The following is a 27,600-nucleotide window of genomic DNA, read 5'->3' on the forward strand; positions in this document are numbered from 1 at the left end:
GAAAATCTGCAACCAGGTAAATCATATTATTATTTATTTTTCTGCAGATGGGAAAAATCAGAAAGCCTCTATCTTTTAAAAGAATTCCACATTAGTGTAGGATGAGAAACCAGAACTGGTCCCTAACAAAAGGCAGGATCGTTGGCATTTCCCCTCTTCTCACCTCACTTTTCCCCTTTTGATTTTGGAGGCTCTGGAGGAGAGTGCCAAGATGAGAAAACTGGGTGAGGAAAGCATGCTGAGGGGACTTAGCGTTCATCATATTTCCTTTCCTTTTTCCTGCATCCTTGGAGCTCCTGAAGCTTTGAGGCTTAGCCCCACCTCATTGTTCACCAGAAAATTCTTTTTGAATTATGTGTCCTGTTCACAAAAGTACTCAGTAGCATTGTGGAATTTGGAAAGATGGTCTCTCAAATCATTTTTTTAAAGTGCATCTCAGTATTACAATTTCATAAGACAATTAGAACTAAGATAATGGAAATTCAAAAGGCATGTTAAATTATAGACAACCATCAATAGTGGTTGAAACTCCCATAGAGCAAAGTTGGAAAATATTCTCTCTCATTTATGACCAACTCCGAACACAGGAGAAATCGGAAATTGCCTAACAAAATGGAATTAAGGCAAAAAAAAAAAAAAAGTCAGGGCATTGTTCTAGAACAGTGGCTTTTAAAGTGTGTTATAGATGAATGTCTTTATTTTTATTATTAGAATACAATTACTCCAACTGTAATTTTTTTTTTTTTTTGTCTCATAGGGAAATAGGGTTTTGTCAAAGCAGGTTAGAAATGGCTTCCCTCAAATTTTATGGTGTAGACACTTTCTTATACTACTTTTGTTTGTGGATCCATCAAAACACCAAAATAAGTTGAATGTTTAGACTTTGGTCTAGAACAGTCAACCATTTTCCTCATTTATTGCTTTTTAATAAGTAAATTTCATAAATTTTAAGGTACAAAATATGTTGAAAATACTGCTTTGATTTTGTTTGGCATATTGGGAATCAGCATAAGGTTTTATTTGGAAAATAATATAATTTCCATAGGAAAAAATAGGTTAAAACAGTAGTTGTAGAAGACTATAGCTAAATTACATATAGCTTGCTTCACAGTTTATCTAGAAGAGGTGGGAAAATCTGTGAAACCCGAAGCCCAGTGCTTTGAAATGCCTCCCTGGAGCAGTAGATGTGGTAGTGGATGGAGGGTGGCCCGTCCAGCTGGGCACTCATAGGGGGCTCTCGTGAAACCTTCCCTCCCCTCGCTCATTCACCAAGATAACATGGGTCACAGACGGCCTTGTTGTATAGACTCTAAAATTGCATATTGCCTTTTTCTAATGTGTTTTCCTTCTAGGGCTTCAGTTTTCACCTGCAATATGTCTGCTTGGACCTGGTACCAAGAGTTGCATTGATTTCTGCTGTTTATTCAGCACTTCATTCGGCATCAGAGGTGGGGTGAAAGGAGTAGTGTAGGGTTGCCCAGCATGATTTTTGTCCCGGGCAGGCCAAGGGTAAAAGGAGAAGCATATGGACAGTAGCGTAAATGGGGAAGAAAACAGCCCAGTTCACAATTCTGCATCAACCAACTTAGTTTTCACTGTTCAACTTTGGGATGTAAGTTAGATGAAACCTAGACTTCCGAGAAGAATGAGATCAGCAAGGTCAGCTGTTAAGGGCACTTAGAGGCGGGGATGTGTGCATCACATAACATCACTGTCAGGAGGAACAAACATTCCCACCAAGCGCTGAGAGGTTAGAAAGAGGATTGAATTAAAATTGTTTATTTTTAAAAAATATTTTTTTTATTTTTATTTTTTAAGAGAAAAGTCTTTCTTTTTCTGAAGATTTGGGCAGTAGATTGGGGTTAGGAGGTGTTGTACCAAATTATTGGTATCTGAAAATAATGTGGACAAAATATATTCGTTTCTTTCTATCTTTATTTTCATGCACTAAGAGAAAAACGACATACCCTATGACCACCTAGTCAATTTTTTAGGAAGTACACTCTAGGTCACTATATTTATACGTTTTAGAAACATCCTTGTAAAGAGAGTAAAAAATAAAATAACCAAAGGACTTAAATGTCGGGCTTACCTACCGCTAAAGAGAAGAATAAAGTACGTTTAAAATAATTTCTTTTTCAAAAGAGGGCTTGAGTCTTTTCCCAAAACGCTGTTACTTATGGAAGAACGAATCAATGTTAAAATCTCGACAAATGGTGCCACAGCGCCACCATCTGGCCTTGTAGAAGACAGCAGGGAGTCGCAACATGAGAGAGGAGCGCAAGTTAGTGTTTTCTCTTCCCTAATGAGCGACTGGAGAAAGAAAAAGAAGGAACTGTCTCAGTGTAGCCCTGCATTTGTCACTACTTCAGCTAACATCAGAGGTCTGTGGTGTCAGAAACTGCCTCCATCTCTTTTTATGTTTCTATTTTAATTTGAAGAATGAACATATTTTTAATGGCTCAACCCATAAAAAATGAAAATCTTCCTAATGTTAGCAGTCTTTCTTTTCCTTTATTGATAGAAAATAGAAAGACCCCGCCCCCTTTTTTTAAAAGCATTAAAAGCCTGTAATTCAATGTTAGTTTGGTAGAGCTTCTATAAACAGGCTTACCTCCCTGATTTTCAGCTTGTCTTTGGATATGTTTTTTTATAATGTTACTGAAACTTCTTTGAGCTCTTAAAGCTCTGAGATGTTTAAGATAAAACACATTTTAATATATAATCAGAAGGACAATTTGACCTTGAAGGCATGGTGAGATAATTTAATGCATATTTAAAAGCTTGCTTTCTTTGGAATAAAATTTTTACTTCTAAAATTTGAATGTTTTAAGAAGTATATGCATTTGTTAAACTTTCTGTTGCAGTTTCACAACATTGCACACAATTTCTAAGCAGCAGAGTGGTGTATGTATTTTCATTTTGACATCTCTTGGCTTCCATAGAATTGTCTTGAAAGATTGTCTTAGCTAAGAATTGTCTTAGCTTTCACCATATTTTTCACTCTATTAGCAGGTGCTTTTATTAATTAAAAGATATTATTATATTAAACAGAAATATGTACAGAATAATAACATTGTAAGACTATTTTGAGCCTACTGTGAATGAGGAAAGGGTTTCAAGTGCTTTCCATTTAATATCAGACATTAAGTTCTTTCAGGATACTATGAAGAATGTCCTATTACTATCTTCATTTTATAGATGAAAAAATGAAACACAGAGACACTGAGTAACTTGCCTTGGGTAACACAGCTGACAAATGATGGATTTGAACCCTAGCCTTTAGACTCAATGTCTTTGATGATGCCACTAACCTATTTTCTCAGGATACCAGTATTCTCAAAATATTTAAAATTTTATACTTTTATATTATTGTATTTTCTCTTTGCACAAGAACCTATTTAATGTACAAGTAATGCCTTTAAAACATTTTATTAAAAATATTTCAATAATGTTAATGGTTAAACAACATTTTTTGAAGGCTAACCTAAAAAACAACAATTATGTATATCTTTTTTCCCCCATGGAATCATATACCATGTGTTCAAAATAAGTGACTTGTAAATGAACTTCAGAAAATGAACACTTTGTAAACTGAAGACTGTTTTTATTTTACCTAATTTTCTTAGATTCTAAATAGTCACTTTAGATACTTATACTGAATTATCCATGCTCATTTTATTGTAGTGTATTCTAAAAAGTAATCAAGGGAAATCGCTGTTTATATTTTGATTATTTATAAGGAAACTGTTCAGTTTTTTAATATTTGTTAAAATGTTTGGAATTTTCTAAAATTCTCTAGAGGTTCAGATTCTCATATTTTACCAATTTTGGAAAGTCTATGCATATTTAAGTTTTATATAACAATTACCCTCCAAAACTGCTCTTAAACTGGTCTTATTTGAATTTTTTAAAAATATAGTACAGTATGTCCCATATTATTCTAATGGGGATAGAAAAATATGGGGTTATACAGAATGTTTTACTGTAATTCCACTCAATGTTTTATGAAGAAAATTGGGAAAATGTGACATCAAAAATATCATAAGAATGTACTTTTTTGTCCTGTATGTGGATTGGAGAATAGATTTTTACCACGATCATGTTGGGGTCACTGGGTAGGTTCCCTTTTGGTATATGAGATAGGAGGAAGCATTAGCTCAACATCAGCCTAACAGTTTTATGAAGTGAAGCAATCACTGGAACCTTTAGCAATTTCTTTATTAAAAGCCCCTAATCGTTAGTTGGTGTGGAGCTTGGATATTGTCTTCAGTATTTCTAAGTATTTTTACATGTAAATATGGCATTACTATTTTTACTAATTTCCTATTAAGTTTCATAATAGCTAATTTAGATGAAATTCAAAAACAAACATTTAGACTAGCAATTAAAAATCATGTAATGGTTATTTACTGAAAATTTGAATTATAGACATTTTAAGTCATCCAGCATTTGCACTTTGTTGACTCAGATTTTTGCCCAGTATTATTATTATCCATGTGTTTTAGCTATTACTTGGGAGGTAGGACGGATAGGAGGAGGAGAAAGATTGTGAAGGGAGAAAAGGTGATTTCTCTGTTCGCCAAGGACACAGATACAGAATAATACAAAGACGATTTGTTCTTCCACTGTGTGGTCAAGGAACAGTTCAATTCAGGGCACCTTGAAGGCTCAGCCTGTGTCTCTCCAGAACCACCACAAGAGGGCGGAGATGCTGATTGTCTTTCAGCAGAACTGTGAGAAAACAGGTTTTGGATTTCTTTTGTGTGTATGGTACACCTTATATTAGCACACTGATACTGATTTAAGTAATGCACTAAAGATTTTCCTTTTGGGCATAATTTTTTTTCGACAGAATTAAGTTGCGGTATTGTTACTCTATCCAACAGGAAGCCACTAGATTAATTATCCTCAAATGTCCCTTAGATCATATAATTTGGCTACACAAAAATTTCATTGCCCATTGAATGACTTTCCATCTTCTTATCCTGAGGCTCGTATCTTTATATCCGGAGACTTCAATTCTGAATGTTTTGGCTAAACCCAGGTTCTACATTTTCAGTGTTTTGCTGAATATATCCACCTGGATATTTTACCTTCATTTCAAATATGATATTTTTAAAACCAAATATCTCCTGTTTCAGGCACCGGCACTGTTTCAGGCACCGAGGAAAGAGCCTGCCCTCAATTTGCTTACATTCAAGCAGAAGGAGAAAGACAATACCAGGTCAGTAAATTACTTACTGTGTTAGTACACGGCACATAGTAAACCATACGTGCTACGCAAATGAACTGAGCCATGTAAGAGGAGATGGGAAGTGTTGGAAGAAGGGGTCATAACTTTCAGTAGGATGGTTTGGGGAGGTCTCACTGACCCTAGATTTTAAACTCATAATTCTTTTTAATGTTGTGCTTTAGACAGAACCTTGTTTATCATCCTTGATCTAAGTCATCACCAAATTCTATTGATTTTCTCAGAAAAATCAATGTGCTTTCATTTTCACTTGGACTGCTTTTTGTCTTGTTTAGCCTCAGGACTACAAAGCTTCCTAACCTGACTCTGTGCCTCTGTGGCAGTGAGGGCAGAAGCTTAGCAAAACTGTTTCCATGTGGCCCTGTGATAAGCCAGTGGGTTGTGAGTGGATGTGACGAGTGCTACTTCTAGAGCCGGTGCATTAAAACTCCCACAATCCTCCGTGTTCTCTCCCTACTTGTTCTGCAAGCTGGATGCAGAAGGTCCATAGGAGGTGCAAAGTCCTGGGGCATGAGAGCCACTGGATAGATGCAAACCCGGCCCTAAAGCGCCAGATGGAAGACCACCCTCTCCTGGTCTTTATATGAGTGAAAAAATAATCTATTACATTAAGCCACTGAGATTGGGGGGAGGTATTTTTTATAGCAAGTAGCATTATTTACCCTCATTAATATGGCCTCCTTCTATACTTCTTAGACCACTGCGACACCCCATTAAGATGAACTTTTTTTTAGTAACATTGAGTCATTGCTCTGCTGTTTATTCATAATTAGGTGAAATCTGCAGCTGTGGTTAAATCCAACTCTGTCTTCCTATGGCTAAACAGAAGCTGCTGAGAATGATCCAAGAAAACCCCTTACAACTGAACAGGACTTATCGTGGCCCCCAACCTCAGCTGAGCCCTCAAAGCTGTACACCCGTCCAACTGTGTTGCTCTAGCGAGCTCTCCATTCCTTATTCTTCTAAAATCTCTGACACATGACCCTCACAATGATTTGCCTTCTCTATCTTATGAAAACTAGACTCCAACAGGGTTCTCATCCTGCAATCGAACATAGACATTTACTTGCATTCACACTCATCCTTTCACCCTGTCATGCAGTTACAGTAAAATATGTATCCCTTCTCCTATTGAAAACTAATCATGTCCTGGATCTCATTCCTTTTTGCCTTTTTTTGTTTGTTTGTTTTTGTTTTTGTTTTTGCTGTATGCGGGCCTCTCACTGTTGTGGCCTCTCCCATTGCGGAGCACAGGCTCCGGACGCGCAGGCTCAGCGGCCATGGCTCGTGGGCCCAGCCGCTCCACGGCATGGGGGATCTTCCCGGACCGGGGCATGAACCCGTGTCCCCTGCATCGGCAGGTGGACTCTCAACCACTGCGCCACCAGGGAAACCCGGCTACTCACTCTTACAGTGTTTTCCTTGATCGTTTAGCTAGTACACTCTTCCATCTTTTGATCAAATGTTCATCCTCCTCAGGGTTCTATGCCCAGATCTTATCTTCTGCTAACTAGACCCTCTTACTCCTTGGATGATTTTGTTACGTGCAACGATTTCACTTATACTAAATACTTCAAAAAATACCTGAAGCCCACACCCAGGCCCATTTCTGCCACAACTCTCTCTGGGATCTTTCCACCTCCATCTTTCCCTGCTGCTACTACCAGACACTAGGACTCTACCTTGATTGCCCCTTGAGGTTCCTAACTGGTCCACCTTTCTCAGATCTTTTCCTACTCCAAAACTTTCTCCTAGGGCAGCTCAAGTGGTTTTTAAAATAAGAATATGATCAGGTCACTTCTCCACTCTAAACACTTTAATGACTCCCTCGTGTTGCCCAGAATTTTATTCCTTAAAAATACAAATTCTTTAAGGTGGCTTATGAAGCATTTCAAGGCCCGCTCCCTACTTCTTCATTTTATTCTCTTGATATTCTCCTTTCCCTCTAAGTTCCAGCTCAGGCTACTTCTTTCAGTCCCTGGAACTAATCTTGCCCTCTGGCTTCAGGTCTGCGTCTATGCTGGTCACCTGGTGTAAACGACCCTGGTCTCCTCTGCCTGGTTGACTCTCAGTTTCCCTGTAGGTCTAGCTCGGAATCCCAACAGGGGAGCTTTCCCATCCCAGCTCGGGGTTTGCAAATCACCCTGCATTTCCATTATGACAGCACTTACTGCAGTTTTTTGTCCCTGCCTGTTTTCCCCAGTAGACTGTAAACACCGTCATATTTCTAATGTTCCCAGATGTTCAAAAATGGAATAGATTGTGAACGGGATGAGACTCAAACATTAGGTCGGAAGTTGGGTTTGATGTCTGTAGCTCTGTGGCCTTAAGTCCTTACTGCTCTTCATGGGCCATGTGTTGGATCCTTCTCAGATGCATCTTGTGTTTTCCTCCTCTGTGAGCTGGATTATATCTTTCCCTTTACCTAAGAATGTCTTTCTCTACTTTGTAGAAATTATACTCTTTTTGAAGCCCAGTTCCAAAACTGTCTTCTCCACCAAGACATTTTATCACCCTGTTGAGAAAAGATCTTGCCTTTTTCTGAATTCACAAAACATTCTGGACTATTTTTAAGTACTTATAGTATATAATTTAAAATCACTGTATTTCAATAAAAAGCTTTCTAGGGGAGAACCTTCTCTCCCTTCTCTGAATTCCTATAATAAGTTGTATCATTGTGATGGAACACATTATACGCTGCCTTATGTGGCAGTTACGCATACACATGACATCTCTTCATAATAGCTTTGGGAGTCTTGCATGTTTATACGTACTGCGGTACATAGCGTCTTGTCGTGTATATAATGAACTCTCAGAATATAATTGTTGAATGTATCAACCAACTACCTTATCTTCTGTTTGTCTCCATAAACCCCCTCTTTCAAGCCAAATAGCCTTATTCCCGGTCCAGTACTTGTCAAGTGTATTTTCCCATTTCATCTTTGCACATTGCTTTTACAGCCTACATTCATATCTCTAATTGTCAAAATCCTACCTCTTTGGCTCAAATATTGCTTCTTTGTGAAGGCTGCCTTAATGCTTCCTGCTTGAAGAGATTCTTGGCTAAGGTGCTTGGCCTTGGGTTTGTGGGCCATAGAAATACCATGAAGAAATTAAATCATGGAGCTGCCTGACTTGAAAAATCACTTAGTAAGATTACCTAGTAAGGTGGGTAGGAGGGAGGTGAGCTGGAAAAGAGCAACACTTGGGAGACCTAGTGTAGTGTTTCCAGACAGAGGCTAACATGTACTTAAACTTGTCCAGTAGCTGTAGGGCTGCAAAAAAGGGGGTCAGGTAGTGGAGCATTATATAAGGTGACTCCATACGGGTTTGTTTTTCTAATGTTTCCACTTAAGGAATTCTTTTTTTTTTTTTTTTTTTGCGGTACGCGGGCCTCTCACTCTTGTGGCCTCTCCCGTTGCGGAGCACAGGGTCCGGACGCGCAGGCTCAGCGGCCATGGCTCACGGGCCCAGCCTCCGGACGCGCAGGCTCCGGACGCGCAGGCCCAGCGGCCATGGCTCACGGGCCCAGCCTCCGGACGCACAGGCTCCGGACGCGCAGGCTCAGCGGCCATGGCTCACGGGCCCAGCTTCCGGACGCGCAGGCTGAGCGGCCGTGGCTCACGGGCCCAGCCTCCGGACGCGCAGGCTCCGGACGCGCAGGCTCAGCAGCCATGGCTCACGGGCGCAGCCTCCGGACGCGCAGGCCCCGGACGCGCAGGCCCCGGACGCGCAGGCCCAGCGGCCATGGCTCACGGGCCCAGCCGCTCCGCGGCGTGTGGGATCTTCCCGGCCCGGGGCAGGAACCGGTGTCCCCTGCGTTGGCAGAAGGACTCAACCACTGCGCCACCAGGGAAGCCCAGGAATTCTAACAAAGAGGGTAAGGAGACCGGAAAGTTCGCTGACACCATTAGCAGAGATAAAGAGGGTAAGCAGAAGGTTGGGCGGGTTTGCTGGTTTTTGCACAGACTCTGGTGGAGATGCTAATTTTGCAGGGTTTTTCTTGGAATCTGTTTACGTTTTCTAGGCAACTATGCTGCATGCATTATTTATATTCATCTTTTATGAATATTTTCTTTACTGCTTGAAATTTCTGTATCCAAAGTGTATCAGCTAGTGAGGACCAGTTGATTTTTATGGAGCCCCGTAGGGTACAAAGCCTTTTGCAGCCCTGAGGGACCAGAAAATGGCCCCCTCCCTCCCATCTCTCTTTGATCCCAGGAGCAGTCCGTTGTGGTGGAAGGGCATGAGTTTCCGAGTTCGAGAGCTGTAGGTTTGAATTCTGGTTGGGTCACTTACTAATTGTATGTTCTTGGCCAAATTACTTAACTTTCCAGAGTCATAGATTTTGTTCCGTTCGTTTTGTTTTTAAACTGTTCAATTAGCATCTGCAAGAGCAAATTTGCAGAGTTATTATGAGAACCGAGTGAAACACGTGTATGGAGCCCAGCCCTGTGCCTCCACGTGGTCGGCATGCCCTCCCTCCGCATGGGTGCTATGCTTAGGAGAACATAAATATTGGCCCGCAAAGGATAGGAATTGTGGCAGAAATTGGCAACTTAATTTTGAGATGAGCATTGATTAAATTTCCCCGCATTTGAAATAATTCTAGCTGAAGATATATGCCATGGATTTTATTTAGTGTGATTCAGAAAATGTGCCTCTGCAAAACTACCTTGAAATCCTTACACTGTGTAGATGTTTAATATAACCTGTGTACGCCATATGTGTACGATTTCCTTTTCGAGGAAAGAAAGATTATTGTATACATGTGTGACTGTGTGATTTATGGCTTTAAAAGTGAGACTGGAGCAAGAGTAAATTGCAAAGAATTATATTCTCAAACAATTTGAACAACAGGTTTTACCAGAGTTATTCTAAAGTTGTAAAGGCACATACTACCGATTTCTGGTTTTGTATTTGATAAAAGGCATTTTTTTCCTTAGACTTGGGAAATCACCTTTGACCTCTTAAAGGGGAAGCATTATCGTAACCTACGTGTTGAGAGAGAGCTAAAGCTGGCAGACAACATCTAGGACAAAACTAGTCTTTTCAATGGCACCTGCTTGCTGAAAGCTCGCCTTTTTTTTTTCTTTTAAACACCCAAAAAGGATAGGATTGGTGATGAGTATTTCACACCTAAATTTTTATTCTCTTACAGTTCACTTAACTGTGTTAGCGATGCTTTCTGAACTCTCTTGAAATAGGACTAAAAGCACACAGCAATTATGGGAACCAAGCATGGTTGGTTCCACAAGTATTTGATTTGACTTACGGTGCCGAGTACACTGGCAGGTGTTTCACAGAGCAGGTGTTTGTAATGTTTGGGCTAATTTCAGTTTGCTCTTTTTATAAGACAAGCCTGTATTTAGAACATTATGTTTGGATTTCTGTTCAGGTATGTCTGCTCCATGGTTGTTCTAGCCAGCCTAAAATGCAAGGGAACTTTGCCCCGGGTCTTTCTCTCTTTAGTAGGACTTTGGAGATATTGGGTCTATGTCAAGCCGCCATTATGGTATTTGAGTCCCTGTCACTGTATCATAGTTTGGTCAATTTTGGGTATTCACTGTGTGGGCAACATGATAAATGTCATGTGAGAAAAAGGGATGAAGCTTGTTCTGTAGCATTTCAAAGAACCGATAGGGGGCAAATTTTGACACTATCCAGAGATCAACTGTAAGAAGAATAATCTAACAATTAGGCAGTTAAAATTGTTGAATGCTTCAGTGGGTTGCCTCAGAAAACATCTGAATTGAGGTCTTGGTCATCTGTCAGTAATGCGTCATTCGGAGGGTGAGAGAAATAATCATCGGAAGTCGAACATGTGAATAGATCAAAGCAGAGCGCTCTGACTGAAGCCCAGAGGGCCGCATCCCCAGAAATCCTGAGGAAAACCCTGAGGAACCTGGGGAGCACAGGTAAAAAGCCATGGACTCTACATGATGCCTCAGGTGCCCTCCACCTGTTAAGAACCCAGTATTCAAGCTTCACATGAAGGAGAACAAACAGTTCTCAATTCTGTGATGTCTTCTACTTCAACCTCCCAGCTTAAGAAAAAATGAAGATTAACAAAAGAAAAAATATATTCTTCTGACTTCAGCGCTTTTTGGTAGATTTTATTCCACTTTTCTCGCATCTAAATTTGAAAAATCAGTCATATTTGATTTTTCTCTTTTATACTCTGTCTTCAGTTAATCATTACATTCTCTTGATTCTTCCTTCAGAATGTATCTACCATCTGCACCGTCCTTCCTTTTTTGGGCTACCACAGAGTTCAGGTCATACCTGAACTATTGCACACGTGTTTTAATTGGTCTCTTTTCCGTTCCACTCCATGAATTACTACCAGCTTAATCTTTTTAAACCACCTCTTTAAGAGCCTGTTTTTCCTTCAGTGAAAATCTTCAGTGGCTCCCCAATGCCCACGATGGAAATCTCCAACATGCCAAGGTCGTGAGCCTCTGTGACCACCAGCTGACGGTTCAGAAGCTGAAATTCCAATGGAGGCGTGGCCGGAAACCGGCACCACATGCCACTCTCCCATAACACTCAAAATGGGGGCTGGGCTTCCCTGGTGGCGCAGTGGTTGAGAGTCCGCCTGCCGATGCAGGGCACACGGGTTCGTGCCCCGGTCCAGGAAGATCCCACGTGCCGTGGAGCGGCTGGGCCCGTGAGCCATGGCCGCTGAGCCTGCGCGTCCGGAGCCTGTGCTCCGCAACGGGAGAGGCCACAACAGCGAGAGGCCCGCGTACCGCAAACAAACAAAAAAAGCTTCAGTCAAATGTCAACTTACCAGTGAGGCCTCCCCTACCTACCGTATTTCAAATAGTAAAGCCCCACTTTCACTCTGGCCTTCCTGGTCCTCCTCTTTGTTTCCCTCTATAGCACTTATCATCTAATAGACGACGTACTTTACTTATTTATCCTGCTTATTGTCTATCTCCTCCAGTTGATTGTAAATGCCATGAGGGCAGGGATTTCTGTCTTGTCTACTGTTGTATCCCCAGCACCTAGAATAGTGTCTTGCACGCAGCAGAACCTCAGCGAACATATGTCGAATACATACATGAATGAATGAACCGGATATAGTGTAATCTCTTGAGGCCAGCCTACAGGCTTCCCACAGTCTCACCCGAGCTTTACTTCCTGATACTTCCTGACATGAAACCCACATTCCAGACATCGTGGGCTACTGCTCCTCTGAACATTCTCTCCTGTTCTTGTGCTTTGATTGCACCGTACCCTCCACTTGGAGGCCCTTGTGTATTCTTCTGACCTTTCCTCTATGATTAGGCTAAATTTCTACTTATTCCATGAAACCATGTCAAGCCACGCAGCCTCATTCTTCTTCTCTTCTCATAGACTATTTTCTCGATAGCACTCATTTGACAATTAAATGTACTGTGTATCATAATATTTCATATTCTTGTCTTCTGATGTTACTTAAACCGTGAGTCTTTATTCAGCTTTTCAAATGTGTATATTTTGTCTCTCCGGCTTTGGAAGCTGTCTTAGCAAAGTCCGGCTGTAAGTGACAAGAACATGGGCAGAGCTCCAGCCCAGGGGCCCACTCCACCACCCTGATTGACGGGGCCACCAGTAACTCAGCACCCTGGAACCCTTGCTGGCCCAGGAGTGTGCCTTGGCATGCTACTTAGGAAAGCTCTGCCCTAGGTGCCTCGCTCATAGTAGGTGCTCAGGTAGTGCTAGTCAACGCACTGATTGATCTTGTGTGATTGTTTTGTTCCTAATATTCTCTCCGCAGCCTTACTAAAGTTTATATCTATGTACTAATATTCGTTTTTTAAAAAGAGACACAAAATCATTATTATGGAGTAAGAATTAAAAACTTCATTTAGTGATGATGAACAGGAAAGAATTAAAATATGTTCTTTGCTGGTGATTGAGCAGTATTATAGGACTTACCATGTTAACGGGACACACCAAAAGCTTTGGAGACTACACGTGTGAGAGTTACTCAGATGATGGGCAATTATTTTTACCATGACATTTCCATGGAGAAATCAGAGTGAGCAGTAAGTTTTAAGATGCTTAGTTATGCAGAATTGAATCTGGAAGGCCCAGTTACATGTCTATCTTGCTGCACTGCTTCTTTTTTTTTTTTTTTTTTGCCTCTCACTGTTGTGGCCTCTCCCCCCTTGCGGAGCACGGGCTCCGGACGCACAGGCTCAGCGGCCATGGCTCATGGGCCCAGCCGCTCCGCAGCATGTGGGATCTTCCCAGGCCAGGGCACGAACCTGCACCCCCTGCTTCGGCAGGCAGACTCTCAACCACTGCACCACCAGGGAAGCCCTGCACTGCTTCTTTTTAATTTTTATTCTTAATATGTTCACTTAGAAAGAAGTATTATATTCATTAAAAACCATTAAGTGTGAATGAAAGTTCTGCATTTGATATCTAATGTCAATTATGTCAATTAGATATATGACGCAGCTCTACTTCATCTAACAACTAATGTTCAAAATGTTTTTTAACATCACCTATAGAAGTATTTGAGCATATTAAGTATTAATAACTATTTTTATAATGGAAAAGTCAAACTAGACAGCTGGGCATGTGACACCTTTATTTTCAACTTAATTTTATAGTGCTTTGATTTCTAAAAATAAGTTTTATAGCCAACTTATATAAACAGATATTAATAGAAGGCTAGCATTAACTTGAAGATCAACTTTAATATAATTCTGAAGAGGAATTAAATATCGACTATCAGCTCCTTATTTACCTAGTATGAAATAGCTATAGGTACCCCTTGCCTCATGAAGAGGCTGTGATTCTGAAACATTTTATATAACTTAAATTTTTGCAAATTGAACCTTTTTTTTTATTACACATTAGGATAATTCTCAACCCCCCCCATTATGAACCTTTTGTGCAGTGAATAAGCAAATATTTAATTTTTTTAATTAAAAATAGCCAGAGATATAGGCTGATTCCTAAAATTTTTCAGTAGCACCAATATAAAAATAAAATATAACAACTTTAAAAATTAAAGTTTGCCTCCTACTTATATTTCAAATCTTGTGGCAGGCAAAATATTTATCGAAAGCAATGTTTTCTGCCCATTCTCTGGTTCTGACATTTTACTGTACTTTGATTTTGTGACATCTGCTTCTCCTTCTAAAGCAGCTGCTATTAAAGCTTAATTAGCTTTTAATTAAAGAAACTTAATGTTGTCTTAAAAAGTTTGTGAATTTTCTATCATATCACAGATAGTTTAAAACTTGGAACATGCTGCCAATTCTGAGGTTGGACTGGATAGAGTTTCTCCGAAAGGAAAAAAGGCCCTCATCCCTCACAAAGGCTAGACTGCTACGTCTATAGCACAACGTAGGTAACATGTGCGGAAGAAACAGCCAGTTTCTCGTCTCCACTAGAAGAAACTCCAGAAATGGGCAGAATCAGTCAAAAGATGACACTTGGTCCTAGATAGGAAAAATTTTCTCAAATTTGAACAATTTTTGCCTTGTTACTAATATTACATGGAAACAAATGAACACTACTGAAAAAGTAGAAATTAGGAAAAGCCAGGTGAGAAAAGGAGAGGCAGCTCATTTAGTCTGTTTCTGTCCCCCCGGTGGGCTGAATCATGAGGTGGGGTCGCTGCTCCATGCCTCTATGCAGCGCCATAAAATACAGCAAAGCCACGTCGTTTCTGTTCTTCTGAAAGCGTGTGTGGGTTGGAAGCTGTCCTCATGGTGAGCAGCCTGTAAAACACTTGACTTTCGTGGGGATCCTAGGTCACATTGTATCCTCCGTCTTAAACGATAGGAATGGCAACTAGGAGCCTTATTTGCAATACAAATAAAAGTTTATGAAAGTTGAAGAGTAGCCTGAATGAGACTTACTGTGTTTGGTCCCTTGGAAATAAGTTTTCTGAAACCCTATGGCTCTAACCATCACAACGGCTGAGCCCTGCAGGGATAGAAAATGAGGGAACATGGTTGTGTATCGTTCTGAGGTGGACACCTGAGGGCAGGAGCCACTCTGATGTGGCCGCATGCAGGTGTGGATGAGAAGGGGTTAGGTAGCAGTTTGCCTGTGGCTTAGGGTGATTTTTCACATTTTTTGAAACTTTGGCCTCATGGTCTGGCATTTTGGGAGATTTTCAGGTCTTGTTTGTGGAAGGAATCTGAATCTAGGAAGGTAGACTCAGTCAGCTCATGAGAACTACCAGGATGGATTGGTCCGGTCAGTTGGATTGCCCAGGCCCAAAGAGGATGGTACTGTTTTGGGGTGACTAATTCTGCCACCTCAGAAAGTCTGTAAGGTGGTCTCTGTATCCTGCATGTTGATGAGGGACAAGGAAAGGCCTGGGTGGTAGAACACATGCAGACCCATTCCCAAATGTATGTCTTCATTTATGTGATGTGTAACTGCTTAGCACCGTGGCTTTACATAATAGGTTTTCAGTAAACACTAATAGAACTGAATTAAATCTATCAAATCTAAAAAGCTTTATCTCCTAATTTTTCAATGTCAGGTTAAGTCATTTCCACACAGGGGAGCTCATATATGCTACCTCGTGAGAGGGTGTTTACTAAACTTTGTTGAAATGATTTTATAAAATGTCATAATGGCTAGCCATTTATTAATATCTGACCACAAGGACTGGATAAAGGATTTGTTTTTAGAAATAAAAACACTCTAGAAGGAAGCCCATTTCTAGTGAGCCCACTGTGTTTTATCAATTATGAGATGTGTATTTAAGGTTAAAAACCTATGTTTACCAGCACAAAAGTTATTAGCGCTGCTTTATTTATTATATCCATAATCCAGCATGTGTTCCACCATTCCAAAATTCCGATTATAGAATATTTATAATTTGTTATCCAGTGGTGTGGCTTAGAAGGTATTATGTAGGATAAATGGATTGTCTCATCTTTTTTTTTCCAATTGATGAAGCAAAGTACCATTCAGCAAAGTCTGTTTTTTAAAGTATTTATTCAGTTGACAACCAGTCCCAAACTGAGAGAGATGAAAAATAACATAATTGAGGAAACAACAAATTGCCTGTAGCTTGCTGTGTATGAGGAAGAAAGACGCTCTTACAGTTTTCTAATGTATGATGAAACCAAAGCTGTGCATAAGTTCTGATGTGGCTGAACGTGAAAACCAGTTCTCTTAACGATTCACCAGGGGAATAAGTTCGACCTCTGACTGGAATAAACGTTCGTGGACATAAGGGGTTTGTCTTGTTCTGAAATAGCAAGGCTGGTGTAAGTGGTGAGAACTAGGGCAAACAATGGGCTAAAGGAAGGAGCGCCAGGCAGAAGCAGGACGGCCTGAATTCTGCCACTAGCTGTGACCTGACGTAGCTTGAGGTGTTCACTTTCCCATCTGTAAAAGGAGCAGTTGAATCAGATGCTCTAACTGGTCCCCCATGAGGAAGGACGGTTCTAGAGATTTGCAGCCTAAACTTGGCGAGAGAGGAGTGGGTGGAGGCATTGTACTTGAGCCATCTCTGCAGTGAATTCACAACCCATTAGGACCTGCGTGGATGTGACTGAAGCATGGTAGAGTTTTAAAAAAAAGACTCAGTGTTAAGTCTCAGATTGTCAAACATTTGCACGAGTCACAGCTTCTTAGCATCTTATGTTCTCTTATTTGTAAAATGAGGGAGATGATAGTCTAGATCTCTACACTTCCTCCTATCCAACATTTAAAAATCATTTTAATGGAATTATAGAAAAGCAGAAATTTAATCTAAATTGAATATATTTTCAGATATATATTCACTGAGTGAGTTAAATGCTAGAAGAATTAAATATTGTTCAAATGCAGAAAATAACACTCTATTAGAAATAATCTTGGAGTCAGTTAATTTCCAAATTAATAGATTCAGCATGATGAATATTTTGCCAACAGCAAAGCAATTATTAATACACAATTCTAAGTTTAATAATTACCCTTAATTTTCTTTTTGTAAAATGTAACAAACGCTCATCCTGCTATTATTATAATGGCTGCATTGTTTACATGAAACAGGATAAATCTTTCCCAAAAAAGGAAAACAGACGTATCGTTGGTTCAAACTGTCTCAAATAGCAGAAAGGCAGTTTTTCATCGGTTTAGAACATCACTTGCTACTGTTTTTAGAGAGCCGCTCATCATGGCATCGTTCTGCTAGTAAAACTTAATGTGTTTTATGCTTTAATTAATTCAAGATAAATTTTTAGAAAAAGTCAGTTCTATCTGTGAGAGAGTAAGCATTTTCAAATTGTATAGTTAAGACTTCAATGGTATGAGAGCAAGTTTAGAAAACATTTTTATTAGACAAATTATTTAGACAAATTATACACAGAAAGCTCTGCCACTCGTAACTGAGGCCTCCAAAAAGTGGTTTGTGTATTTGTATAATAGGCAATACATCAAAATAGGCCTATTTTAAATATTGTACATGGTTAACAGTTTGTTGATAGCTAAAATCACTGCAACATCTGGTATGTCCCTATATAGCTTGTTGAAAAGACTTTTTGTCTTAAAATCAGAGTCGTGAATGAGATCATGAATGTTACAAGGGAGAACAAGTTGTGCATGCACTTAGATACTTGTTACCCTGGAAACAAAATGGTTTTTGCATGATAAGAAATTTTTCTGCCTTACACAGTAGACAATATTTGAAGATTTAGTACAAAAACAGTGACAGGACAAGATGCTTCCCAGAACAGAATTAGCATCAAAGTATAATATACCTTAAGAATATACTTTTTAATTTCTCCTAAAGCAAATCACATAGGTTGATTCCTATACCAATCCTAGCCACGGAAAGAATTTGATTAAAATTAGTGTATGGCTGCGTAAAAACACAGGATAAGTTCTTGCTTCCTACTTACCACATTTTAATTTAAGGATTACAAACAAAGTTCATTCTACATTTCCAACAGGTAAGAAGGCTACCTTAAAAAGGGTTGTGCACAAAGAGGCACTGTTTTTCTTGTTATCCTTCTATACACTTGGCACTAATGTAAAAAACACATAACTCCTCCAAATAGAACTGAATAAAAAAAGGGGCTGAAGTTGAGAGCCCAGTATGGTTGCTCTATTTTCTTCTTTAGGGTAATGTATGACAGTAATTAAGGCCACATCAATATTTCTTAAGGGCTCCTATCTCTCCCCAACTACAGCTGTATTGATTGGCTTACTGCTTTGGAAGAGAATTTATTAACCTTCCATGATCTACGTTTAAACTCGTATAGAGCTCCCCGTGCTGTGGTGGACATGGTTCAGCTAATAGCATTTTCCATTTAGATAATTAATTAAAAGTAAAATTATCAAGGTTAGCTTTATACAGTGCTGAATAACAAATGCAAAAATCTATTCAAATGAGTTACATCTAGGAACAAATATTAAGTCGCCCCGGATGTTTTAATAACAAAAGTATAAAATATTCTCTGTTGGCAAACAATGCGAGTCAGAATAACATTAAAGCAACCTGCCTTTTCTAACTGAAAAGACCCCCTGCACTATACATAGTTCCTGTATACAACACTTGTGTTTTAAACTAAAGCTTTATTAAATGAATTGCAATAGCAATGGCCTCCTTTGAATATATATACACATTATATAGGTGCATATATATGTATATATGAGATACTAGTTTATTTAACACCGTAGAGGCTGCTGCCGTATGATAAAGTTTACTGTACATAAGAAAACACTTTTCATACTGTACAATCGCATAAAGGTCATATGCACTGTTGCAGTGCAAGAGTAGTTTTAACTGTAGTCTTGACTAGCATATTAATGGCTTGTTTGTAATCCTACAAAATTGCATTCTCATATTATGTGGCCTGAATGGTCTTTAGATTATTCTATAAACACTGCAGGGGTTGCCTTTGGCCCACAGTTAAAGGACACTCAGCAGCAGTGGAGCATGGTATGGATGCAGCAGGAGAATGTAAAAAGACTGACGTTATTGCAATTATACTTTTAAAAATAGAGAAATGTTACAGAAGAGGCCTTTATGTAAAATTAATCCTGCATATACTGTTAGTATACTCAGTGCACGTTTCCTATACTTGAAGTACAGTATATGAAAAGCGGACTAATAGGATCCTAGTATACTACCTTCTGGGGGAATCAATTGAGTAATGAAAAAAGTGGAGAGAAATGTCCAGGAAGAAAAGAGAGAAAGAAACAGAGGAGAGAGAGAGGAGGGAGAAGGTAGAGAGAAAGAACTAGAATTGTTACTAATACTCCTGATTAAAAAAAAAAAATGTTACATCCATGTTAGTCCCACAATATTACAGTCGCTCCTTGCAAAGGGAGTCCTACAAAAGAAACAGTGAAGAGCTTTTGTTGGGTGCTCATATGGAGGTGCCTCGGTCTGGATCATTACCCAGATTGAGCCCCAGGGTAGGAGTTGGTTGATAAGGAATAGATGACATTGTTTTTATAGGACTCCTGAAAAAGCCCCCATTAGGTGCCCTGTGCCTAAAAGGGCCAGTTCGGTGCTCAGGCACGTTGCCAAAAGCGAAACCAGAGGCAGCTTTAGCTGACAGTGTACGGCTAAGAGTCTGGATCTGCTCTGGGATAAAGGTTGTTGTGGTAATATGAGTGTTCCTGAAATCACTGATTTGCTCCAGTGCTTGTCGTGTTGGCAAAGTGTCAATGTCCAGAGGGGTCAAGTCAATTGACGAGGTGGAAAACTGTTTATGGGGGCTGTCGTCATCTGTGCACAAGCTATTTACACGTCTATGGAGGTGCTCCAGGTCAATTTCCTTGTCATCCTGGAGATGAAGAAAAAGAAGATAAGGTTCTCATCAGTACTAGCTTCATGGTTAAAAAAAAAAAAAAAAAAAGTAGTTCAGCAAACATGATAGGTAAATGAACTGAACTTTGGGGTTTATTCATTTAACGAATATTTATTGAGCACCTAATATGAGCCAGGCACTGTGCTAGGTTCTGGGGGTACCAATAGGATTCTGAGATAAGGTTATCTATACTTTTCTTGCAATAAAAGTTCTAAAAGGAGCATATGCCACATGCAACTACAAAATATGGGAGAATTAGATGGGTGATTGCCTTCTACAAGAGCAGAGACAGACCCAGGCAAAATTATACACATAGTAAGTATGGTTTTGGCCACGCATCCCCTCCCCACCTCTTCTTTATGCATGCTTCCTCCTTTTTCAGGGTGTCTCATTCCAAGTTGTGTTTTTGTTCCTTTGACTACTTGCTCCTTTCACTCCTTCTCCTAACCTTAACTTTCCATTCTTGGAGATTAAGTGATACAAGATTATCTGATATGCTAGTTCACACTAAAGTGTTAGTGACTGTTAAAGTGTTATTTCTCTTTAGGCTAGAAATATGTGAGATTGTCTACAGAGAGCAACATTCAACACAAGAGAATCAGTTTCTGATTGAGGGACTTCATACACTCAAGCTATCTAGTACCTGAATGAGGCAATATTGTAAGGTCAGCACGAGAGCCTTTAGAGACCCCTTCAAGCCATGACGTGTGAGTGACAGCTTCAGTTTAGGGCCACGTTAATGCTAAATGGCCTCTAAATCAAAGACGCTTTGAGCTACACTAATAGAGTCTTAGTAAGAAGGTGCTTAATGAAGAAAAAGAGTATAACACCTTAGATTTCTGGAGTTGAAACGAATTCGTAAATCCCTTAGGATTTTCACTAGAAGTGAGCATTAAAGCCCAATATTTGAAAAATAAAAGTGGCAGGCAAGAAAATTGTCCTTTTCATCAGTCTTATTTATCACTAAGTTCAATAAATTAAATTTATGAGGATTTAAAAATATCTATTAGTCATAAGAGGAGAAAATATTTGTTCATACGATCTGGATTAGCTGCTATGAATTAGAATGGAGGATGTATTTTTTTCATTGTGCAATTATAGTGCTCCTTAGTGAAAAATATTTTGATGTGCATCACTTTTCTTCCTTCTCCTTTCTCATTTCAAAATCCAATAAAAATATCCATTAATGCAATATTATCACTGAGATGTTAGAGGGTTGAAAGATAAAATTTTATGGTTCCCACAGCAACTATAATATAGTCATCCATCAACAGATATAATAATGCAAAAATTTAATGTCATATATAGTAATTCAAAATGTAAGGAGCTTGGGGAGTCCTTAATTTCCAGATTTTTGAGAATAGGAAGCCTCGGCTATAATGTTGCATTAATGTGGTCTTTTGCATTGAATCAATGTCAGTAGAGATACCAGAAGTTTATTCCATTAAAAAAAAAACACTACAATAAAACCTGATTAATTTTTAGTTTATACTCCACTAATTTAGACTGTATGATCACTCAGGTAGGAAGCTAAGATTTCTCTTCGCTAAGCCAAGCTTTTCCTTATCAATGATGCTGATCAGTTTTGCATGTAAGGTGGCAGGAAAGGATCCTCAGACAACTTTAGAAAACAATCTGTTTGAAAGAATACATTAGCATGCAATAATTCATATGCAAATGAGAAGTCATTTTTATTTGTGCTGTAAAGCAGATCCTCTCAGGATTTGCTTAGGCATCAGTTAGCCAAGGTCTAGTTACAGAAAGTTCAAAGCTGTTCTTTGAAACTATCTAGAAAGTCAAATCATTCAGCAAATTCAGGTTGTTTTCGTTTCAATCTGTGAAGCTTTAGTGAATATGATTTCATTATATAAAAAATTTTTCACCTTTTTGGTCCAATGGAAATAAGATAAATAAATCAAGTAGTTTATTTTTAACTTCAGATAGTCTCTGATAAACACGCATTTTTTTTTTTCTGGATGAAAATAAGGCACAGGGCACTTTAAAAGATACATGTAACTCTGAAATTATTCTTTCAAAGCTCTGGAAAAATTTTAATATGGCCCTGGAGTTAAGCTGACTTGTGAGAAAAGGAGGACTATGGAATTCTAGAAGATTCCACCGTGTGGATTTGTTAAGCCTAGAGCCATTAAAGAGCTATAAAAACATGATCACTTCCATAGGTCTACAGACAGACAGAGGGAAGCAGTCCCTGGGGGTGAAGAGAAAACTCATTATTTTACTGTAACACTGCATTTCTTAGGCCGAATCTCAGAGACACAAGTAATCTACCTATAAGTTAAACAACTATGTGAACTAACGTGATAAGCATCCTTGTGAACTGGTCAAGGGAATCACAGCCCTTAAAAAAATCATGGACTTAAGGTCTATCCTGAGATTTGGGAGAATTTCAAGGCCCATTATGGCTCATGAAATTGTCAGTCTTTCAAACACGATTGTCTCCTCTTCATGGATCTGGGATGTCTTAAAATGAAAATTGGTACTGGTCTTACCAATTTTTACATTTCACAGATTTACTTTCACTCTTCAAGGAAAGAAGAAACAAAGACCACCCCCAACCCATTATCCCCTTCCCTGTGATTAACCTCTCTGGAAGCACAGCCTACTTGTGGGCTCAACATGGCGCTGAAGCTTTCAGTCAAGTACCTCTTTTGATGGGACCCTGGAGCCTTTCCTCTTGTTCCACCACGTCTCCAGCATGGCTATAAAGCAGGAGAGGACGATCCCCGCAGCCAGGATGCAAAAAACCCCTGCAAAGCTCTTTATGTCCAGGGCACCTCCTTTCTGCTTCGTGTCCACTGAGGAGTACAGGTCACACTGGCCGTTCTTGGGCCACCATTTGTGCTTCAGGATGTCCATGTCACCACTCTGCTGAAGCTCCAGGATCCTTGGGGTAAAGCACACAACCATGTGTTATTACAGACATAGGTATTGCCTCAGTCCACAACATATCCATTAATAACCCTGTCTCTAAAGGACGGTGGATGTCAAGAGGAAATGAATATAGAGATTAGCCTGCAGGTGGAATGCGAGGACACACAAAACATTATTGCAGTGATTCTTCAGACAGACTTGTGCCACGACGCCGTCCTCCCTTCTTTCTTACATCCCTCCTCCCTGCTTCCCTTTCGTCTTCCCCCACCTCTTCTATTTTTATTTATTTATTTTGTTTCATTCTGTAATCCTAAATATTACCCTCAACCCCGGTTTCCTGCAACGTGATTTTACAATTACATTTCAGAGGCACTGTTTTTATGTGGTTTCAAGCTGCTGCAGTTCTGTGTTCCTTCCCTACATGCAGAACGACGCTCTGGATCTTAATGCTTTTATGAAGAACGTTTTGCTGCTTAGAGCGAGATGCTGGCATAATGTCGCCCAGCATATGCTACACACAAAGAAATTCAATTAAAAAGACTTCTATTATTTAACACAGTGTGGAAGAAAGCCTTGGGACAAGTTTGAAGTTGATAAAATACATCGTTTTGGGCTTTTCACACAACTGATCTAGTTTCCTTTTAATGCCAAAGGGGAAATAATCTTACCTTGGAGAACAAGAAGAAAAGTTGACCAGAGGCTTTCAGAAGTGGTCACATTCACATAAGAAATACCTTCTTTTATTCACTCCCAGGGTCTGGGGATAACTGCAAAGACTGCAGCTTTTAAAACGTATGATTTTCATAGAGGTTTTATTCTCAGTTCCGAACACTCTTGGGCTCTACCTAAGACCTGCCTGGTTTTGGCCCTTCTCCAGCTGTGCCCTTTCTCACATAGCCAGAATGGTCAGGGCCAAGGTCATGAGCCTGTCCAGAGTGCACACCATCCCCACGGTTCCCTAGGACTTCCTGGCCAGACAGCTCAGAGTGCCTGCCCATCCAGGACTCATAAAAGCCTATTCCTGTGTGTGATTTCTGAGAGCAGATCTCACAGCCATGGGTGTACACAGGTCTCTAGGGTGGGGTTTGGGGGGTGTGGACAACTCGACATGCAAGCTCAGGCGCGCACACCTCTGTGTGCGAGACCCTCACTGTGTGGACAGAGCCGGAGGTGGAAGGCTGACTCCCAGTGCCACTGGGTCAATGCAGAACTCCTAGCTGGTCACCAGTTAGAGACTGAGACCTGGCTCCCTTGGGGTCATGAAGGTATACTTGTCAAGAGAAGAGGAGAGAACATATTTTACCTAACAATGTTTAGCTTGATTTACAAGTTTTACACAGTTACACTTAGGATATGTGGACCCGTATGTGCACTCTTGCCCCGGCGCTTGGATTATTTAGGGAGAGACTGCTTAAAACTTTATAGGGGAGAACTAAGCCTACCTGGAAGGAGTAAATAACTCACTTTCAGTGATGAATTTACCTTTTTTACTGGTTTCATGTCATCCACGTGTCTATGAGTTCAATGATAATCGACATTCAACCAGAGTTAAATGAGAGTATACTAGCCCTAGGGGCTATGATGGGGAGTTAGTCTTTAACTTTTATTTGATATTGGAGCATAGTTGATTTATAACGTTGTGTTAGTTTCAGGTGCGCAGCAAAGTGATTCAGTTATACATATGCATGGATCTATTCTTTTTCAAATTTCTTTCCTATTTAGGTTATTACAGAGTATTGAGCAGAGTTCCCTGTGCTATACAGTAGGTCCTTGTTCGTTAACTGTTTTAGATATAGCAGTGTGTACATGTCAGTCCCAAACTCCCAATCTATCGCCCCGCCCCTTTCCCCTCGTAACCATAAGTTCGTTCTCTAAGTCTGTGAGTTGTTTCTCTTTTGTAAATAAGTTCCTTTGTATCTTTTTTTTTTTTTGATTCCGCATATGAGAGAGATCATGATATTTGTCTTTCTCTTTTTGACATGTCCCTGTCATCTACCTCTGGGTATTCCCGCAGCCTCAGCCCTAGCGCCCCCTGCTGACATTCCAGGACTAACAGTGCACTGGAGCCTCCACCACAACTTGGATGTCTTTCTCATGAAATTGATGGGTCTAAAGTTCTGTTCCTTCAGTGTGTTGTTCAAAAAGGGCAGTAAATTTGATTAACTGACTTTACTAAAATGATGATGAATATTAACAGATTACATTTCACCCTTATCCCAGCCCTATCCAGATAAAGTCACTTGCATTTCCAGAAGTGTGTTCCAAGGGACACTAGTACAGAGGGCTTCTGCAAAAAAAGGGTCCTGTGGTCATCAACTTTGAGAAACACCCTCTTGGCAATTTACAAAAAAAAGGCAGCCTATTAAAGGCTTTGAGAAGACCTGTGGAAAAGAAAATTTGTATGATTGTTTGAGTCAGCATTTCCCAAATTAGTCTTTCATTCCCCTTTCCTTGTTTTTCTCCCCAAATAACATACATTAATAACCCATGGAGCTAAAATTTTGAGGAATACACTTGAGAAATAGTGCCTTGAGCCAAAAGGAGCAACTCCTCGTGGGCATGTGTGGCACCATCACACACATACGTCATCACAGCATCAAAGTCGCTTGCTTGGCTTATCTATGAATACCATTCAGATAACATTAGGAAACCAACCCTATAGGTATTTGCCTCCCTGAAGATCTAGCTAGTCAGGGCACCACTGAATATCTTGAAAGAAAAAATATAGTCACCCCTAAAAGAAAGAATTCTTCTTTAATCTGAATTTATAGGTACATGTAAAAAATAAAAGGAGACTACAGAAGCATCTTCTAAATGAGAATATATCTGGGCACAAAATGAGCTCCCAAATTTCCCTGTCCTCCTATTCTTGCCACACTATATTGGTCACTGTCTGTGGAAGTCGAAGAGTTTTTCTTCATTGCACTCATCATTTATTACTATATGTGGTTACTTGATGAATGTCTGTTTCCCTTTCTAGAATATGTTCTCATTATCTTCCATGCTTCCTAACACAGAGCAGCCACATATTAATATGCTCAATACAGTTTTTGGTAAAGGAACTCTACCCTCACATTCTACTTTTTTCTTATCATTATGCTATTTTCTTCTTTATTGCATTCCCTCCTATTCATCTATTCATTCAATAAACATCTCAAGAGTGGTTTCATGTAAGGTATTTCCTTGGGTACAAAATTTATGTTAAACCACAACTGTACGTCCAGCCAGAATGGCCTGGGCAACACTGAAATCATTTCAGTACCCTCAATTCATGCTGATTTATTCTTTCGTTAGTTCACATGTTCATTCAGGAAACAATTATTGCTTACTCTCTCTTCTCGGTCGTATCTGGTACCACTTACGATGTGTCATTATTTCTACACCTGGAAAATAATTTGGTTTTAAAAATAATCATTGAAGTACACATACTCTGTGTCACCCATTTTGATTCTCATAGGAGTAAAGGGCCTTAAATGGCCAAAGGCCGTAAATGGTAAAGGGCCAAAGAATGTGTTTAATTGTAAATGTTTAGGTTCAGCTGGTGGTAGGAGTTTTTGAGGGGAAAAAGAAAAGAGATTTCTCTATGTGCTTTCAAGTATCATCATGTCACAAAGATGTCTTTATATGGTCGATCTCATGAAGCACAGGTGACTGAGGTACTGCAGGAGACCTCATCTTTGGGGATATATCAATACAAAGAAATTGGGCCATAGGATTCCTCAGTCAGACTCTGACTAGCCCACAACAAATTCCGGGAACCCAGGCTGGCATGGAATACAAGGGTTGGAAGGAAATGAAAGTGTTCTCTAAGCGCAGAGCTCTGCTATAAACTTTCACCACACAATCTAAAGCTCCTTGGAAATTCCATCAGAAAGGTCTTACTACACCCCCCTCTTTATTATATAAAAAATCTATTTAAGGTTTAGATAAAGAAAGTTTAGCAAAATCTAATTCACTGCCTTAAAGAATAATGGGATGAGTCCTTATAATTAATGAGATTCTTTTTTCAAAGGTTCAGAAGCTCTGGCATGTTTAAAAGAGACTTAATTGCACTTAAAGGAAAGATTTGCCTTTTAATTTATAAGCAACACTGGTGTGTGTGTGTGTGTGTGTAACAATGCAAAAAGCTAGCTGCAAAATTCTTAACACGTACAAAGAAAAATTCTAGTTCCATGTAATGATTGTTTTTGTTATATGTGAAACTTCCACAAGATGGCAGTCTTTGCTCATAGAGAGCAAAGTGTTACGGTTAACCTGTGGGTTTGAAACGTTAAAGTATAAACTTCTTGGTGCTGTAAACACTTTAACTATTAGAAACAAAGTTGGATGTTAGACTGTGATGAACAACTGGAAGTGTAAAACCTCTTTTTGGAGTGTAGTCAGAAAAATTCCTACCATTTTACCCCAGAGTGATTATACGCTTACTGTGGAGAGTTACTATGGAGAGAATTAATGAGGCCATAAACAAAAGCATCTTGTTCATTGCTTGGCACTTAGTAGGCTACCAAAACGCAAAAGCTAGAATTATTATTGTCAGCATGTGTGACAACCATTCTGTCTCTGGACCTGTTCTGGTACATACTTTTTTCTTTTTTGCGGTACACGGGCCTCTCACTGCTGTGGCCTCTCCCGTTGCAGAGCACAGGCTCCAGACGCCCAGGCTCAGCGGCCATGGCT

At 39.7% G+C, this 27,600-nt stretch overlaps 1 protein-coding gene across 3 annotated transcripts in view; it reads right to left on the bottom strand.

Annotated features, from left to right (window-relative positions):
• GRID2 (glutamate ionotropic receptor delta type subunit 2) overlaps window positions 1-27,600 on the bottom strand; it is a 1,390,615-nt gene that overhangs the window by 15,817 nt on the left and 1,347,198 nt on the right. For 2 of the 3 annotated variants that reach the window (XM_060299787.1, XM_030865662.2), the window contains 2 exons: window positions 22,696-22,936; window positions 16,198-20,007 (listed from right to left, as the gene is read on the bottom strand). In XM_060299787.1, coding sequence (XP_060155770.1) covers window positions 19,585-20,007; window positions 22,696-22,936 — 664 coding nt within the window. In that variant the 3' untranslated portion in view covers window positions 16,198-19,584. Of the gene's footprint in view, window positions 1-16,197; window positions 20,008-22,695; window positions 22,937-27,600 lie in introns of those variants that run through there. The other variant, XM_060299788.1, reaches the window with a different exon arrangement.

The sequence above is a fragment of the Globicephala melas genome, chromosome 5, assembly GCF_963455315.2.
Source record: "Globicephala melas chromosome 5, mGloMel1.2, whole genome shotgun sequence".
In the NCBI taxonomy this organism is placed as follows: Eukaryota; Metazoa; Chordata; class Mammalia; order Artiodactyla; family Delphinidae; genus Globicephala; species Globicephala melas.